This window comes from Panthera pardus, unplaced genomic scaffold, assembly GCF_024362965.1.
Source record: "Panthera pardus isolate Hobbes unplaced genomic scaffold, ASM2436296v1 HiC_scaffold_22, whole genome shotgun sequence".
NCBI classification, from domain to species: domain Eukaryota; kingdom Metazoa; phylum Chordata; class Mammalia; order Carnivora; family Felidae; genus Panthera; species Panthera pardus.
In genome coordinates, this window is record NW_026526788.1 from 71321793 (window position 1) to 71341501 (window position 19709).

Consider the following 19709-nt stretch of genomic DNA (forward strand, 5'->3'; position numbering starts at 1 on the left):
GCTTTATAATATAATGCTGATAACACCTAATAACATCTGTGTAGTATATATTACTGTGTTCATTGATAGAGAAGAAACTAATTTAGCATGTTTAAACCCAAACTCACATAGGTCATAAGATTGTATATTCAGAATTTGAACCCAAGCCTAAGTTCAGATTTCTTTTGAATCTACCCTATAATTTGATACTGACTTTTTCCCTGATTTAACAAGAAAAAAATTTGAATGATCTTTAATTGGGAAAAAGGCATATAATATTTGTTAATGTAGCAAGACACTCAAAATTAGTTTTATTAGGAGATTTAGAGCTAATCAGAATTGTAAAGTCTATTTGAATTTTATTGTGCCTCCCCTCTCCAACAAATTAATCAGAAAGTAACGACCTCTGGATAGAAAATCAAGGAGAAAGAAAGGAATAATGAACAATAAATCTCCATTTCTCTTACCAGATCTACTAGCATTCTGAGAGATTGTTTTAAATGCAAAAATTGCCGAATAAAGATTCTTGTAATAAATATAAAGTTGAACAGAAGTTTTCAAATGCCTTAACAAAATCCCAGGGGAAGAAAGGCAGGGGAAAGCAGTCATGAATATAGAATCAAAATTTAAAAGAAATTGTTAGCAAATAGAACTCAACAGTGTTTCAAAAGTATATTAAATTATGACCAAATAGTAGTTATTCTAGGAATTCATGTATGATTCATTATCAAGGAATCTATAAATATCATTTATTACATCAAGACTATTTATGGAAGTCAACAGGAAATATCAATGTATATTAAAACCATAAAATCATTTCAATTAAGATTGAGAGTCAAATAGTGATACGCACTTTTCCTGACAGAGAATAAGAAACTAAATACATGGTTATTGAGTGAATGTCAGGGGACGAAATCCTGAGTGAAACTGTGGGTATGAATTAGATAACCTAGGAAAAGTGTGCACCTTTTACAACATTAAGAGGAGTTTTGACCTATGGGGGAAAAACCCAGTGAAGCACCATCGTTTAAGGGGCAGGTGGGAAAACATTTTGGCAAAATTTCCTATTATAATTTTTCTACAATATTTTCTATTATAAAAGTATACAAACCATTAATAGAAGTTTTACCCCGTATCCATCTAGTTTTGAGTCTTGTATACACAATCTGTGTGTTCTTTTTAGTAATATGAATACTGACTTTTCAACTGGCATTTCAAGTGGATTATTAAAAGAATCTTTAAGATGTGTTCTTAAAGTATTACAGATACATATTTTCATGAAAAGCATGAATATACATAGGAAAATTAGCTAATGAATATTCATTTTCCACCTGTAATATATTATGCATCATTGATAAAATAAACCAGTCTCTGAATTTCAGCATAAGTTCTTAACGTAAATATGTGGCCTCTCATAGGTAGATAATTCCAGTAGTACAGTGTTCTGACTGCTGAAATGCGGGTTTGAGAGACTGATAACTCTAATTTCTTGATCTTCTGTGTATTGAGCGTATAGTTTGTAAATAAATATTTAGTACCTTGCAGTATAAGTTTTTTTATATCTATATTCTAGAGAGTATATTTTACTTTGGTTGTTAGTCCTGTATGGCTTCTCTGTTGGCATGGAATAGTATTTCTGTCAGTTTTCATGATGTCAGTAGCCATGTGGGTTTTGCTTTCATTTGTGTAGACTTGAACTGTTTATAAAGTGATAATGACCTGAGTGCTCTGGAAATACACTGTCTTGGTAAGACATAACAGTTATAGATTGTAGTCAGATTAATAATATAACAGACTTTACAGTGTAAGAATGGGAATAGAGTACATGTAAACAAATTATATTAATTAAACATTGAGCTTTAAGGCATTTGAGAACTTCTACATCCTACAAGAAAACCAATGTGTGTTTTATTGTGAATCTTGATCAAGAATGTGAAAAATCAGCAACAGAATTCATACAGCTGAACATTCTGTTTTGTAGTTATTGAGGAAGCTGGAAGGGATAAGTAGAGAGTCTGTTTGTAACAACTGCTTCTATCTGTTTCTTTTCTCATTCTCTTGACAAGTCCTGGCGTGTTGGGCAAACATCAGCAAACATGAAAATGTCTATAAGTGCGAAAGTTGCTTACCTCAGCAAGCTTTTCATAAGCTTGAAAGTTAAATCCGATTATTCCTACATGGTTTTATGAATTAAAACGACTTGCCAGCAATTTTAAGAAACGGCAGAGGAAACCTCACATTTATTGTATTGTATCAGTCAGTATAGGTTAGGTTATACTGTGGCAACAAACAGTCCTGCCAGTTTGGGTTCTCTGGAAAGCACATTCAGAGACTGAGTTTAGTGTTCAGGGTGCTTATTAGGTCATTGGGATGAACAGCTATGAAAAGGAGGAGGCTGAAGCAGGATTAGACAGAAGGAAAAGTCAAGCAGACTTTAAGCGAAGGCCACATCCAATCCCAGGGGAACTCTGGAGTTGAAATGTCCATCAGAGTTGTCCTTTGTTAGGACTTTTCATCACAGTTCATTCTTTGAGCTACTCAGTTTACTTTCAAATATATTTGCCAATATATATTTCATTCCTTGAGCTCCTCTACCATTTCAGTGACCAATTCTTAACAGGGAGACTTAGATTATTGCTTTGGCTTCTGCAGCTGGTCTCAGGGCTACAATTGATATTTGTCATGTCCCCCTCCAGTATTCTTTCTAAATATCCCTTATCCTCAGTTGGAATCTCTTCTGATCTCTGTGTCTTGTCCCGGACCCTTACCCTTGGGTCTTTGAGTCCTTGATCATCATATATCTTCTACTGTGGGTATTGAACTTACCCATTTACCATCACCCTTGGTGAGAGGATACCACAAAGCACCTAAGTGGATCACCTGTGTATGAAACCTATTCCCCTGCCCTAATTTTGTAACCTCGGTCCTACTTCCCTTTGACAATCAAAGCCAATTATCCTTACCAATATGATGACTCCTTTTTTGCCTGCTTTCTGGTCCCTTGACACAAGGACCCTGAAATACCAAAGTGGCACTATAGCTTGTAGTTCAATGGGATATTGCTGTGGCCCCTGCCAGAGTATTTCTCCTTTGGGGAATAAAATCTCTAATCCTGCAGAGTCCAGATTTCCAGAATAAGAAGCACAAGCTACTCAACTGTATCAGTGAAAGTGAGGCCACTAGGAGTGGCTTTCACTCTTTGGGTTCCTGGACCTGTGTATTCTTCCTACTGGGGACAGAGGACCATTTAAAGTTGCTTAATTCCAAGGTTTATCCTGCATCCTGGTGCTTCAATTGTGCCTATCCAAAAACCCATCACATTGTGTTGTATGACCATGTATCACATGGTTATGACCTCATTCCTGTACTTTGTTTGCTGTGGTGTGTCTCCTGATAACATAGGATCCCATGCTGCTTGATCAAACACTTCATAATTTTCAGGTTAAGACCATGTGGTTGGGAAAGCAAACTGATACTCAGAATATTTATCTCTTCTTGTCATAATGAATTGTTGGTTCAACTAGGGTGGAAGGGTCCCAATGTAGTCAACTTGTCGCTAAGTATATATGTAGTTGGTGTTCTTGGGGAATGGTTTTATCTAGAGCCCAGAGTTGATATCTTGCTGTCAGGATGGATATTTGCCAGTAACGTCTGCAAGATCAGCTTTGTTTAGAGGAGCCCAGGCAATTGCCTTTCTCCATGACCTCCATCTCTCTACCATGGCTAGTGTATTCATGCTAGTATGCTAGCACTGAGGTGTTCTGTAACGGAGACTAACTGATGTTAGCTGTATTAGTTGTTTGTCTATTGTTTATTGTCTCTTCCATGTTAGATGCTCTCTGATGCCTTTAATTTATGTCACAGAGTTCTTTACATTTTGTGCTCATTCAAATATATCCATGCTCATGTTCACTCCAGACCCTCCTTCTTTCTGATCTTTCGATATTTTTTTCTGGGCTGCTGACCTGTCAGCTAGGCCACTGTTTACTGCTTTTGGGCCATTTCTCTTTGGATACGGTGTGGATGAACACACTGCCTCAAAGGCCTGCCCACTTGGGAGGTTTTTTCCTTTTTCACTGTTTTTCGAGGCCACTCCGAAGTGAGGCTGTCTATGTGATGTCTACTTTTGACTTGTGCTCACATATCAGGCTGAAATATTTACATTTTTCTCCTCTTGGTATCTGGGCATAGAGGATTCTTCATATGACCACGGTTGTAAGATAACAGGTGTTGGTGTAACACTTGTAGGTAAAATGGGGTCTGAGCTACCGGTTCATGCACATTGTTTGTGCATCGTGATTTTGCTCATGCTTGCTCTTGGGTGCCACTTCCATTTTTATGTTCTTACTATTCTTGGTAAAAGAGCCAGCTCATGATATGAAACTCTGAACACATGGTCACTTGATAACCCATGTCACCGACTCCATCTCTACCAGGACCAAATAATGTGGGAGAAATAAGAGTATAAACTTTTCCACCATGGATGGCATGGCCTTTGACATGTGTATGGGGTCTGCATTGGGATTTGTTCACTGGAACTTTCTGTATTTTCATGTGCTACTTTTTCCAACAGTGCCACCACCAATAGCCATAATTGTATTGGGTCATGCAACCTTAACTTCAGGGCTGTGTACCTGTGTAGGTGAACCTATAGCAGAGCTGTTCCCTACCCTAGCATGTACTCACAGCTGGCAGCCTTTCATGTTCTTCAGTATGTGGGTTGGAGTAGTATTTCCAGGACTGAAATACGCTACCTTCAGAATCCAAAGAGACCTACCAGATGGTTTGTTTTCTGCCTTTCTCGGGAGTTGCAAGATGTAGTAATTGGTCTTTCAGTTCAGATGAGCTGTCTTAGCATGTTCTTGACCACTGGATCCCTAAATATTTTACTAATATGAAATCTGAATCTTTATAGATTTTATCTCCCACCCCTTGAAGCATATATGTCTTAACAAGGCCTCCATTGTCTTAGTCATTCCTACTCATCTGGCACAGTTAGAATGATGTCATTAAGGTAGTGGAACAATGTAACATTCTGCAAGATGTCCAATAGGACCAAATGTATTCTGACCGTGTTATGACAAAAGGAGGGAGACTGATCCCGAGGCAAAATTGTGAATGTATACTATTTTCTATTCCATATAAAGGCAAACTGTTTTTAATCCTTTTTTTGATAGTGTTAGCAAAGAACACATTTGCTAAAAATGGCCATTTTGCAAAGAGACGCATTTTGCATAGTGCCTGCAATTTGGGCTACTAGTTACTAGTAGGCTCTTGTCATCTTCCAGGCTTTGTTTAGTTTGTGGAGCCTAGACTGGTGATTTGAATGGAGATTTGATGGGGTCCATTATCCCTGCATTCTTTAGATTCTTGAGGGTAATACTAATTCCTGCCACCCACACTCCCTGGAATGTAACATTAGTTTAAGATATATTATCCAGGGGGTAGTTGTTTCAGAAGTTTCCACTTGATCTTTTCCACTGTGATAATCAAGGACCCAATGTCAGTGTTGTGCCATTTGCCAGAAACATGCAGGGCATGACCACTGCACAGGCCTGCAGATGTAGTGACTCATTTTGAACAGGACCTTGGCCAGGATATCATTAATTATCTCCTTGCCATATATCCCTATTATAAAGAGAGGCCCTGATGACACTTTATATCTATGGGTGTCAGTGCTAACTCAGACCTGTGTCCAAAAGTACTTGAAATGTTTGTGTTGCCTTTTCCCCTAGGTTAAGTTTACTCAAAGAAATGACCATGGGTGCCTTTGATGAAGAAATAGGGGAATTATTACCATGAACACTTGCTGTAGTATCATAGGGTTGTTCCTTTTAGGTACCAGGATTTTAAATATATCAAATCTGGACTTCAAAAATAGCTCAACTCCAGAAACTTAGCAATAAGTTGTGACATTTTATTGCAGCATCTACCATCAGCCTCCTGATCATCCATCCTTGATTTCTTCTGTTGATATAAGTTAGGTAGTAGTGTCCTACTGTCCTACTGTCTGGCTGCCTATTTTGCTTCTAGGGATGCTGCATTGTATTAAATATCTTCATAATTTTCAATAAGTTAGTCTTGACCGACACTCCCAACTTTGCTGCTTACTACAAATATTGCCCTCTATGGGGATTGGATTTTGATGGTTAAGTGTCACCGGTTGGGCTCTATTGTCCTATTGTCTCCATCAGTGAGTTCATTTCTGTTGTGGTTTCTCCTACCATCAGCTTTGGCCTGTGGAGGAGAGCCAGCACATTCTTACTGATTCTAGTGTCCCTTTCTCCATTCCATTCCTCATGGCTTTGGCAAATGGCATACCTGCTGTCTCTTTCCATAAATATAATGACTTGGTAGATTTTCTGGCATGACTTAGTATATGGACTAAGAATGCCCACGTTTATGGACTTTTTGTCCCTTGCCTTTACTCGTTTCTATGGCAGTTCTAGCATTTTGATTTTACTTAGCAAGGGCTGTATTTTTTCATGTTTCTAGGAATCTTCTTTTTCTTTTTTAGCTTTTTTGAGATATAATTGGCAAATAAAATTGTAAGATATACAACGTGTACACTGTAATGATTTGGTATACATATACATTTGAAAGGATTCCTCCTATGTAGTTTTTTTTTTTTAATTTCACATTTTGTTTATTTTTTATTTTATTTATTTATTTATTTATTTATTTATTTATTTAAATTTTAACGTTTATTTATTTTTGAGACAGAGAGAGACAGAGCATGAACAGGGGAGGGGCAGAGAGAGAGAGGGAGACACAGAATCCGAAACAGGCTCCAGGCTCTGAGCTGTCAGCACAGAGCCTGACGCGGGGCTCGAACTCATGGACCGTGCGATCATGACCTGAGCCGAAGTCGGACGCTTAACCGACCGAGCCACCCAGGCGCCCCAATTTTGTTTATTTTTTAAAAATGAGTTCTTGTTTTTTCCCCAAACTCTGAATTTATATTTATATCATATTTATATATTTATTTTTATATGTAATTTATTGTCAAATTGGTTTCCATACAGCACTCAGTGCTTATCCCAACAGGTGCCCTCGTCAATGCCAATCCTCCTATGTAGTTTAATTAGTGCATCCAGAAGCTCACAGATTTTTTCTTTTCTTTTTATTTTTTTAATTTGGCATACTTTCTAGAGTAAGTTTTATTCTTTCAGCAAATTTCAGTTATATAATACTGTGCTATCAACTATAGTAACCATGTTATACATCAAATCCTCATACTTGGTTCATTTTATAACTGAAAGTTTATATCCTATTACCAACCTCTCCTCATTTCTCCTATCCCCCAGTCCCTGGCAGACACTTTTTAACTCCGTTTTCATGAGCTTGACTTTTTTTTTTTTTTTTTTTTTTTTAGATTCCACATGTAAAGAAAAATACCATGTAGTATTTGTCTTTCTCTATCTGACTTATTTCATTTAGCACAACTTCAGGGCAGAATTTCTTTCTTATGGCAGAATAGTATTCCATTTTGTATAGAATACACATTTTGTATGTGTATACACACATATGCAAATATATATATATATATATATACATATATATACACACAGACACACACACATATATACACACACATACATAAATGTATAGATATGCCACATCTTCTTTATCCATTCATGAACACTTTTATTGTTTCCATACTTGGCTACTGTGAATAATGCTGCAGTGAACATGGGAGTGCAGATATCTCTTTGAGATCCTGTTTTTTCTTTGGATATACTCATAAGTGGATTCCTGGATCATATGGTAGTTTTATTTTTAATATTTTGAGGAACTTCCTGTTTGAGGAACAGTGACAGTACAAATTAACATCCCCACCAACAATGCACAGGGTCTCCTTTTCTTCATGTTCTTATCAACATGTGATATCTTTAGTCCTTTTGGTGACAGCCATTCTAACATGTGTGACATGCATGATAGCTTATTGAGGTTCTGATTTGCTTTTCCCTGATAATCAGTGATATTGGGCACCTTTTCATGTACTTGTTGGCCATTTGAATGTCTTCTTTGGAAAAATATCTGTTGAGTTCCTCTGTCCATTTTTTAAATCAGGTTTCTTTTTGCTACTGAATTCTATGAATTCTTTGTATATTTTTGTATGTTAACACCTTATCAGATATATGATAAGATATATGGTCAGATATATAATAATTCTGTAGGTTGCCTTTCAAGGGTTATTTTAATGGTAAGCTCACACCATCTCCTAGGGTCCTTGTTAAGTCATAAATCCTGCATCTTGGGAGAGTGCTTTTAAATCAGTAAACTCTCCCTAATCCAATATAAGGTTCTGGCCTCTTTGATCGATCTCCCCTTATTACCTAGTAGTATGTGTATTTCCCCAACTTCGGCCAATATTTGCTGTCTAGGTCTTACAGATACTTTGGGGCATAGTCCCTTTCTTTCCATAGCAGTTGCAGTATGTATTTGGCTGAATTATGCTAAGCCGAGATTATTGGCTCAGTGACCAATAGGGAAGGTGTGAACAGATTCTGAGCTGGAGCACACGTCTTGCTGGAGAGAAGCCTGCATTGTGTTCAAGCAAGGCTGAGTACTATCTATGAACGTAGGGTAGAGTGGACCACATTTGAAGTCTCAGATGATTCAGGAAATTAAAATCTGGGTAGATTCTCAGGAGTGTCAATTCAGATGTCCCCATCCCATGAGTCAGGGCCTTATTCTTTTCCTCGCAGGGCCTTGACTTTGAAATTAAACCTTCTTTAATTTGCAGACCTTCTATATTTGGCAGCCTCTATAAATGGTTTATAGTACTAAGGAGGCCCTCTGGCCTTCCCAGCCTTTTGTGATCTCTTTCTAGAGCTCAGCAGGGCTACACAGTAGACATGCAATTTTAGTGTATTAGTAGTTAACTGTTTTCAAACATCTAATACTTCACACTTGCTAGAGTATTCTTTTCTTTGGCATACCTTCCTTATTTACCACTGGCATGGTAAATTATGGTATGGCCATCTTGTGCCAACGGCTTTTTGTGTTACACCTATCACCGGTGATGGGTTTTTCATTGGTAGCCTGGTAGTATGTGATTTAGCTCATAAACTCCATTTTATTTTCTGCTTTTCTTACATCACTCCAGGTACCAACTATCATAGTTTGGGTTCTTTGGGAAGCAGACTCTGAGATAGAGTTTAGTATTCATGATGTTCATTGAGAGAACCCTTAAGATCAATGCCTTGGAAGAGGTAAGGGGAGAAGGCAGGATTTGACAAAGGGTAAAGTTGAGTTTTGATGCTAGACAGATAACCTTAGTCAACCACACAAGGATCTCTGGAAGTAAAATTGTTGGTCGTAGTTGTTGTATGTTGGGATAAAGTGACAGGACCTTTTAAAGACCCACGTTGATCATCAATTGCATGTGGGTCATCCTTGAATTGATGAGATCTTGAGTGAAGTGGCCCAAAGGTAGCTAAGGCAATTGCTGAAGTAGCTTGCAGCTGATGACTGTTCACTGACAGCAGTCCCAGCAACACAGATAAGAGTTCCTTCCTTGAATGATCTAGGTATCTCATATCCATGCCCGCCATAGATCTGTAACTTTCAGAAGATTAAGACCAATGAAAGTTAATTTTTCACTCATGATACATGGCTAGTGTTGGTTGGCAGGAGAGACTAGCTTATTGTCATCACTTAGGGATCCAGGATGAAAATGATTTGTCTTTCATTCGTAATTCAGTGGTTCCATCCAGAAATAAAAGTGTCACTTTAACTTGCATTTTGTTGGCTAAGGCAAGTCATATTATCACATCCAACTTCTAGGAAGTGTGGGACTTTAATTTTACAATGGGCCTGAAGGAAGAGTACTGGATTTGTTAAATAACACCAATGTATATAACTTTTGTTATAATTGAAAGTGATGTCTTGCAGATAGTAATAAATAAAGCCTTCACCTTTTACTACCATATATGCTAAAAGGCAACAAACTTCTCCAAGTAGAATTATGTTTCATTATTATTAGTCTGATTTAATTATTCTCATGTATAATTAAAATATTAATACTGTACTGTATTGGTTCTCTTCTTCAGGGACTTGTGTACTTTAAAACTATTGTTTTATTTTACTTTAATGAAAGTAATGTTTATATTAAAAAGGATATTTTGATGATGTAGTGAGGCAGTATAATGCAGTAATTAAGATCTGGTTTTGAATACTGACTTTGCCATTTAATGACTTTAAGGAAGTTACCAAATCTACAGACTGTTTCTTTATGACATGGTGACAAAAATATTTACTCCTAAGAGTTGTTTTCAGAATTAAATATTACATAGCGTTGATAAGCATTTAGCATATTATTTTTATTAAGTAAAAGGTCATGACCATTTATTGTATGAAATTTTACCCATTTAAAAACACTATAAAGGTTTTATGTATTCTTCAGTGAATTTTATATAATGTTATCATAGTCACTTTTAAAAACAGTTAACTATTAGGAGCAACTATGTGCTTTTCTTTTCTTTGGAGGGGGCTCCCTTGGCACTCTTTATATATGTCTGTTAATACTTATCATGTCCTATTGTTATTCTTTGAGGGCAGGAATTCAGTCTTATTCAGTTTTATATCCGTATTTATATATATTTATATATATATATATTTATTTATAATATATTTATTATTTATATTATAAATAAATATATTATAAGTCAATATAATATATTTATTATATATATTATTAATATATTTATATTATTATATATTTATTTATATTTATGTATATATTATTTATATTATTTATATATATTTTTTGTTGTGTTATTGGGTCTTCATTACATCTAAGTTGGATTGCTTAAACTAGTGATGATCCTTTTTCCTCAGTCTTATCTAAATCTATTAACCCAAATTTTACATATTTTTTCTATTCTTAGTTAAGAGCATTTGATGAATTCTTCGTCTTCCTTCCTTTAGATTGAAATACCCAAGTTAATTAATCTTTTACTCTTGGTTCTATTTTTCAAGATACACTCTTATGAAAAAAATATGGTTTAGAGAACAGTCAGAAGACAACTCCCTAATCTTTAGCATGGTTAGTAAATTGAGATGTTCACTTTTTAAATATGCAAGCAAGTATTACCTTAATAAGAAGAAATTCAGTGGATAAAACTGGAAGTCACATGCTTTTGAGTTTTGAACCTTGCCCATTTATGTGATTTGATCAGTAGATATGTGGTCCGGTCAGTTAAATCGCACTGTTTCATAGTCTTGGACAAGCTCCCAGTACTCTTTCCATATCTTTGGGATTGGAGTTGGAGTTATCTCTCATATGGTATGTCTTTTTTTTTTTTTTTTTTTTTTTTTTTTTAGTTTTCAGTGTTTCTGAAAATGGGGTATGCTTGTGGGCCTGAAACAGAAAGTTTGATTAAAAACCTATACGGGGTACCTGGGTGGCTCAACTGGTTGAGCATCTTACTTTGCCTCGTAATGCTTTTGAGGTTGGGGGGTTCGATCCCTCCTTGGGCTTGTGCTGACAACTCAGAGCCTGGAGCCTGCTTCGGATTCTGTGTCTCCCTCTCTCTCTGCCCCTCCCCTGCTCACTCTCTGTCTCTCTCTCAAAAATAAATAAACATAAAAAAAGACCCCCAAACCCAAAAAACCTATACAACTGGCTGTTAAATCTCCAGATCCTCTTCCTCAACTTGTGCAGATGGGTATCTGCTCCTCCTCTACTCTGCTGAAAGAGAAGGTATTACTTTCTGTGGATGTTGATCCCAGTACCAGACCATAGCTGAAGGTGTCAGTACTATTTTGCAAACAGCGGGATTAAGTGAAAATATACATGCTTATGAATGAAACCTCTAGTTTCTTTCTTCTACTTAGGCCCAGAATACTGTTAGCCAGGTTTATAGTTTCTGGGCAGGAAATTGGAGGATTTACCTTAAAGAGTCTGTCAAGCCAAGAGAAAGCATGTACAAAAACTGACCTTTGGAGGTATTCAACTGAAATGGTCCCACTTGTGCAAAGTCCTTATATATATATGTAATATATATATATATGTATATATATGTAATATATATATCTGTAACATATATATATATGTTACAGATATATATATATATATACTGTAATGTAATGTATATATGTATACATTATGTATACATATATGTATAATGTAAATGTAATATATATATCTGTAACATATATATATATGTTACAGATATATATATATATATATACATATATATATATATGTTACAGATATATATATATATATATATATATATATATATATATATATATGTAAGTCCTTTTTCATATATGAAAGTTGTTAAGAGAGTAAATCTTAAGAGTTCTTAAGGAAAGAAAATACCTTTTTTTTGGTATCTATGTGAGATGATAGATGTTTAATAAACTAACTGTTTAATCATTTCACTCTCTCTCTCTCTCTATATATATATATACACATATGTCAAGTCATTATGTTGTACACTTTAAACTTAGTGTTGTATATTAGTTATATGTCAATAAACAAACAAAAAGTATTCCAGCAGTCAACAATATGTCTTGGCCAAGCACAAAATTTCCAAACAGTTTTGTTTTGCTTCACTCTTCAATTTGGAAGGGCAGTGAGTTATCACTTAGACATTTGCAAAATGCTGTTAAATCTGATGAAAATATCAAACAAATAAGAAAAAGTAAATCAAAGGAAATTGATACAATACTGGAAGGATATTATAACTTCAATCTTTATGGACAGAAGATGTTACATTTATGAAGTAAAAATGTGACTTTTAAAAATAGATCATTCAGAAAACAAAAAATGGACTTTTGAAATTAAAATTAGTATAACAAATTTACAGATTTTAAGATAAAATGGAGAGTGTTCCAAAAGTATTATGAACAAAGGACAGATGTAAGATAGGATAAAAGATAAAAAATTTAAATGATTATTCCAGAAAACTTGCTGTCTGATTAATTGGGGGTGGCAAAAATAAAAAACAAAATTTTAGATGAGAAGGAAATTATCAAATGAATAATTCAAGAAAAATATCCAGGCTCCAAGTCCATGAGTTTTCAGAATGAAAGATTTCATGAAGCCCCAGAACATACTGACAGCAAAACCCATCATAAAAAGTGGAGATTGAAAGAAGATCCTAAAAGCTTATATACAGAGAAAAGAAATAGTCCTAATAAGTTGTGGGACTCAGTGGTATAGGGTCTTACAAAAGCAAAACCAAAAGCCCGATGATAGGAGAATAATACCTTCAAAATCTGAAAATGCTTTCCAAGTTAGAGTTCCAAGCACAATCAAATAATAAGTATTACAGTGGAATAAAATCACTTTCAGAATTATAGCATCTCAAAAATTTATTTCCGATGTACACTTTCTCTGGAAGCTATAGAATGATGTCTCCTATTGATGAATTTGATTAAACAAACATAACAATTGATAAAAATTCAAATTCAAGAAATAGAGTTAATAGAGAGGAAATGTGCAGAGAATCATTAGGATGATGCAGCAGCCCTGTAGATAAGTTTGAATTGGAGAAGAAAGATGGAGTTTTAGTAGGGATGTCTTCAAAAAGTAAATGAAACTGCTAGGTAGCTTGGTGTATTAGGAAATATTGCAAAAACGTATACACATCTAGGAAAGAGTTGAGGATGAATTAGCAGCAGATATATAGAAACCTAAGCCAAAAAAAATAATTTGCAGGGAAAATAAAAGGTTGTTTAAGAATAAAATGTAATTATAATATGCTGCATGGCTCATCTGTGAATAATATGTAATAAATCCTGAATATTGGTCTAAATAAAATGTTAAGTATGCGAGGAGGATGGAGGGAGTGGGATGTATGTATGTGTTTGTCTGCATAAGAGTTAAATCTTCATCTTTCTAAGAAGAAAGTCAGTTTATCTGAAATTAAGAACCAAGTATGCCATTTAGAATAAGAAGATAAATATAAAAACGTATTGTCTAGTTTTTTATTTAGAATTCAAAGTGCTTACCTCTGTGATTCAGGAGTAGACATTGGGAAGATATGAGCATGAGAGTTTTTGTGATAAACCTTGTGGGATTATTTGACCTTTATCATTTGCATATTCATATCTTTGGTTAAAAACAAGCAAAATAAGAACATAACATAGCAGTACAGAAACTAGGTAAGTCACAAATTAGTGGGTCAGGCGTAAATGTTAAAATAATGGTTCTGGGAAGATTGGTATATGTTAATACATAGGAAGATCTGGGAAATATGATATGTGGGAAAAATTAAACTAGATCCCTGGAATATATTCGAAAATAAATTCCAAATGGATTGAAGATCAAAATGGTAAAAGACAAACTGTGCATCCAACCTTTAGAAGAAAATTGGAGATTATCTGTAAAATCTTGAGTTAAGAATAAAAAGAATAAATCATGAAGAAATGGTAAATTTGACCTAGTTTATATATAAACTTTTGTAAAATCAGACTCCATAAACTACATGGAAAGGCGAATCACAGCCAGAGGAGAGTATATATTAGTGCATATAATCAACAAAGGATTTATATTTAGAACATTTAATAAAGAATTGTTAAAATTATTAAAAAAACAAAAATCTTGGGGCACCTGAGCTGGCTTAGTTGGAAGAGCATGCATCTCTTGATCTTGGGGTTATAAGCTCGAGCCCCATGCTGGGTATAGAGATGATTTAAAAATAAAATATTTATTAAAAAGCCCAGAACAAAACTCAAATAGAAAAATGGGCAAAGGCTTGAACAGTGATTTTATAGAAGAGTGAAAACAAATGACCTACTAATGTGAAAGAAAAGGTGCTCCATCTCACCAGTAACTAGAAAAGAAATGAAACCATTATCTGATTGGTAAAAATTTAAAAGTCTGAGAGAGATACATAACGGAAAAAAATGTGATAAGAAGAGCCACCATGCACTGCTGGTGTGAATTTGAGTCAGTGCACCTACTTTGGGGAGTAAATTGGCAAAACCTAGTAAAATTGCACTTGTGTCTTTGTTTAAACTTAGTAATTTTCCTTTTAGAAGTCTACCTGGAGAAACTCTCAAAACGTGCAAAAGAAAACTTGTGTAACAATGAGCCAAAACCAACATGACTTGTGGTAGGAAAAAATCTGAAAAAGAAAAAGTCTATATGACCTTTAAAGGACAAATGTGTTTTGGTATAATCATAATATGGAATGCCATGGCATGGTTAAAATGAAGAAGAAGAAGGAGGAGGAAGGAGGGAGGGATGGAGAGGCAGAAAGAGAGGGAGACACAGAATCTGAAGCAGGCTCCAGGCTCTGAGGTGTCAGTGCAAAGCCCCCACAGGGGGCTTGAACTCACAACCACGAGATCATGACCTGAGCCAAAGTCAGATGCTTAACCAACTGAGCCACATAGGCGCCTCTACTTATCCTTTAGATATAGGTAAGCTCAGATTGTTGGGTCACTATTTTCTAGACTCCAGATGCTTCCAAATGATCTTAAAGATTCTTCTTTGAAGATTTTTGTTACAAACTAGTATCTGGCAGTCTTTCTCTTTGATCTCTTTTTTGTTTCATTTCTTTGAAGCATATTCAGGTTTCTAATTCTGTTGTTGGAATTCTACAAATAATACAATTTGTAAATCACTTGCTGTGTGTGTATGTGTGTCTGTGTGTGTGTGCGCGAGTGTTGGGGTTGGGTGGAATTATTGAAATCTATCTGTCTCTAACATTTCCATCTCTTTTTTTCTCAAAGCCTGTGCATTTTACAGGTCACCGTTTCTTTCCAAATGGGAACAATCTTTCAGAATTTGCTACAAGTACACTTTTAAATATCAAGTATTTATAGACATAATTTATAGAAAATCAGAGGTAATCAGCTGGGCCTTAAGCAAATTGCTTAACTTTTCCTAGATCTAATTTTTCATTTCCAACTTATAATACTTGCTCAGTCAACTTCACTGGATTCTGATAAAGATAATTTTAAAATTATGTATATGAATGCACTTTGGAAGTTTTATAGTACTATACACATGTAAGCACTCTTCTTAAATGAACATGCAAACTTGGCAGACTATTAATCCTATATATAGGCCTCTTTAATAGTATTTCCCAAAATGTGATATCGAGAGCATTGGCTCTTGGGAATATTAATGTGAAAAGTATTACATGAAAAGTGCTTCTGTGGATATAATATTGGGAAAACACTGTGTTAGGTATAGCTAGACTTCTGTATGTCTACTTTGTCTTTTGAGAGTATATAATAGGCAGATGTATTTTGTGAACTAAAGACAGATTATACGAACTAAAGAATACCCTCTTTTGTGGGGAGGATTTATGTTCTTTGGAATAGACTTTGGGACATAAAATTCAAGATGTATGTTATTGCTCTTAGTCTTCTAGTTTCATTTTCTAAACTTTGATTTTGTTTTTTCTAACTTCTTTGATCTTAATTAGTAGTAACATTAAAATAAAACCGAATTATTCTTTTATTCCTAGTGTTATAGACATAACTACATAAATAGGAAAACAATTTATTACAACTTTAACTTTTACAACTAACTGTATTTTATTTTCTTGTTCCAAAAAGGCTTCTATACTACCTAAAAATAAAATTTGTTTTTAAAAGCTTTTACATGTATGTACTTTTATTAAATATCAATGTCTGCCTTTAGATATGTCATGTCTAAGAAGATGAAATCTAAAACACTGTCCCGAGAATGTCACTGAAAACTGAATCACTTAACATCTCAAAAGCTATGTTAGCTTGAGGCTAGGTTATATTGAAATAATACACAGTTTTCTTTAACCATTTTCCCATATTTTTTATATAGCTCATGAATTATTTAGGTTTTTTTCTATTCTTTTTTGCAACAGAAGTTACTTTATTTTACATAAAATGAACACTATTATTTTGAAATATCAGATGGTTGAAATGATTTAAATATTTTCTTTTGATGATTCTGTTTTTAGGCATTTCACTAAATATTATATATTTCATTTAATTTTGTAATAAGCATGCATATACAATTTGATTTAGTAATTTAACTTTCTAATAGGTTTATTTAGTATTGACAATTCATGTAATTTACTATATGAACCTCTGTTTGTTTAATGAAGATATGTCTTTGAAATTATCCTCCAATGTAAAGTTAACCTCATTCTTTCCTTTCAATTTTGCTGTTCTCATACACTTAAATTTATTTGTGGGAATTTTATGTAGAAGTTATTTTTACTTAAGGAATGATGTTAGTTGAGTTATGATACTAAATTGTAGGTCATGGCAAATTAATGAAAGGCTTCCTAATTGTAATTATTGTGTCTTTAATTTGACCAACGATTATTTTATAGTATTTGTCTTAATTTATTGTTTTATTTCATTTTTTTTTTGCCATTCTCTTTTTTTCTAGCTTGTGATGAATGGAAAATATTACCGAAACCAAATCTTCATAGAGATGTCAACAGATTTGGACACTCTGCAGTTGTCATTAATGGGTAAAAGGCATATATTTATCAGTCGTACTATCCTCATATTCTGTTACTATTTAAAAGGAAATATTATTTGTACTTAATTGCATTAGGTATCCCTAGTCTACCATGGAATACATTTTGGTTTGTTAACCATATCCTTTATTCCTTTGTGTTCAAATATATTTAAGAGAAAGGGGAGCGAAGAAAGAGTGCTGAGATAAAACTTCAGATACTTTTAAAAAATTCATCCTGCCTTCTTTCCTTTTAGTAGAGATCAGACAAAGAATGACTTCTTTTAAAAAGATCAAACTAAAATGATAGAAAGGATAGCCCCATATTTCTAACAAGGAGAGCAAGGAAAGGGTGAAGAATTAGGTTCTCATTTTAGTTCTGTCATTAAATGCACGATTTTTGACAAGGAAAGGGAGAAGAATTAGATTCTCATTTTAGTTCTGTCATTAAATGCATGCTTTTTGACAAGTCCCTTTACCTCTCTGGGATTTACTATCTTTATATCCCTTGAGATTTGGGATGGGACGAGCATTAAGTTACTTTCTTCCTTTAGGTTAGTATTATTTTTCTATTTCTATAGCAAAATTTGGTAATGTGGCAGGAAACTATGCCAGCTCATTCATTAGCTTAAAATTTGTAATTCATAATGACATTCTTGTAAGTTCATTTTATCACCACCTTACTCTAATTTTGTAAAACTTCTTCAATATGATACTAAAAGCAGGTAGAAGTTAACCACAATGAAACTCTGTAATTGGTATCAGTTAGCTTTCAGAATAGTAACAAATGAAATTCAGAGTTTACACATAACACCCTACCCTTCTTTGTTGAAATATTGTGTTATATTGACTTTTATTTTACTTTCTAAGTAATAAAAGATACTACTGAAGTATTTTCTGATCTTTTTCTATTTATTATGTTAATAATATTGAAATTAAATTAATTGAAGTTAAAATTATGCTCTTTTGAAGGCATGTCAAACTTCTTTGTCCCTGGTAGTTGAATTAATTTAATAATTGTCTGGATTTTCCTTTCCAAATTAAAATTTTGAATATCTTTTTGATTGTTTTACTCTTGGTCCTACTATTTTAAAAGAGGATGGTAAAACACTGTAAGAAAGACTCTGTACCTAATATCTAAATTCATTGTCAGTATTCAAAAATTATAATTCTAGATAGCAGTTCTAAAGCGTATCTTATCCATGTATAGCACTTTCTCTTTCTAAAAAAATTGCTTCCTTGATGAAATGCAAAATGTATACTTAAATTTATTTTTGAAACTAATTCATTAGAGTTTTCTTAATATTGTTTCTTTAATATTCTGTTTTTTTAATAGGTCCATGTATATATTTGGAGGATTCTCTAGTGTACTCCTTAATGATATCCTTGTTTACAAGCCTCCAAACTGCAAGGCTTTCAGAGATGAAGAACTTTGTAAGAATGCTGGTCCAGGAATAAAATGTATTTGGAATAAAAATCACTGTGAATCTTGGGAATCTGGGAATACTAATAATATCCTTAGAGCAAAATGCCCTCCTAAAACAGGTAAAGTTTTTTTTTTCCCCTCCCCTCTGGCATAAAGCTTCTTTACTTGGCTAGAAGTTGTAATGCATTTTGCTTATAAGCATTCCTTATAACTTAAAATGGAGAGGGGGTTGGAAACATAAGAGACTCTTAAATATTAGAGAACAACCAGATGGGCTAAGTGGGTAAGGGGCATTAAGGAATCTACTCCTGAAATCATTGTTGCACTATATGCTAACTTGGATGTAAATTTAAAAAAATAAAATAAATTATAAAAACAAACAAAAAAAAGATAATTTCTATTTCCAAAAAAATTATCTATAGCTTTTAGAAATTAAAAATTCATAGTCCTTTAATTAAGAATTTTCATGTTTGAATGTAGCAATGCTTAATAATTTAATTTTTTTTATTAGCCCTTTTTAGATTTCTCTTTTTAATTCTATATGTATTATTACACATATAAAATTTTATGAGTAACCTGGTCATATATATGTATGTACTATTTAACTATATAAGTAAAAAATGTTTTAAAGTATACTCTTTCTGGGGCACCTGGCTGGCTCAGTCAGTTAAACGTCCAACTTTGGCTCAGGTCATGATCTCACAGTTCGTGAGCTCGAGCCCCAGGTCGGGCTCTGTGCCGACAGCTCAGAGCCTGGAGCCTGCTTTGGATTCTGTGTCTCCTTCTCTCTCTGCCGCTCCCCCACTCATGCTCTGTCTCTGTCTTTCAAAGATGAATAAATATTAAAAAAAAATGTCAACCTCCTTCATGAATTGTTTC

General features: G+C 34.1%; 1 protein-coding gene across 1 annotated transcript in view; it reads left to right on the top strand.

Annotated features, from left to right (window-relative positions):
- ATRNL1 (attractin like 1) overlaps positions 1-19709 on the top strand; it is a 764129-nt gene that overhangs the window by 131739 nt on the left and 612681 nt on the right. The window contains exons 11-12 of the mRNA XM_019459544.2: positions 17333-17417; positions 18741-18949. Coding sequence (XP_019315089.2) covers positions 17333-17417; positions 18741-18949 — 294 coding nt within the window. The remainder of the gene's footprint in view (positions 1-17332; positions 17418-18740; positions 18950-19709) is intronic.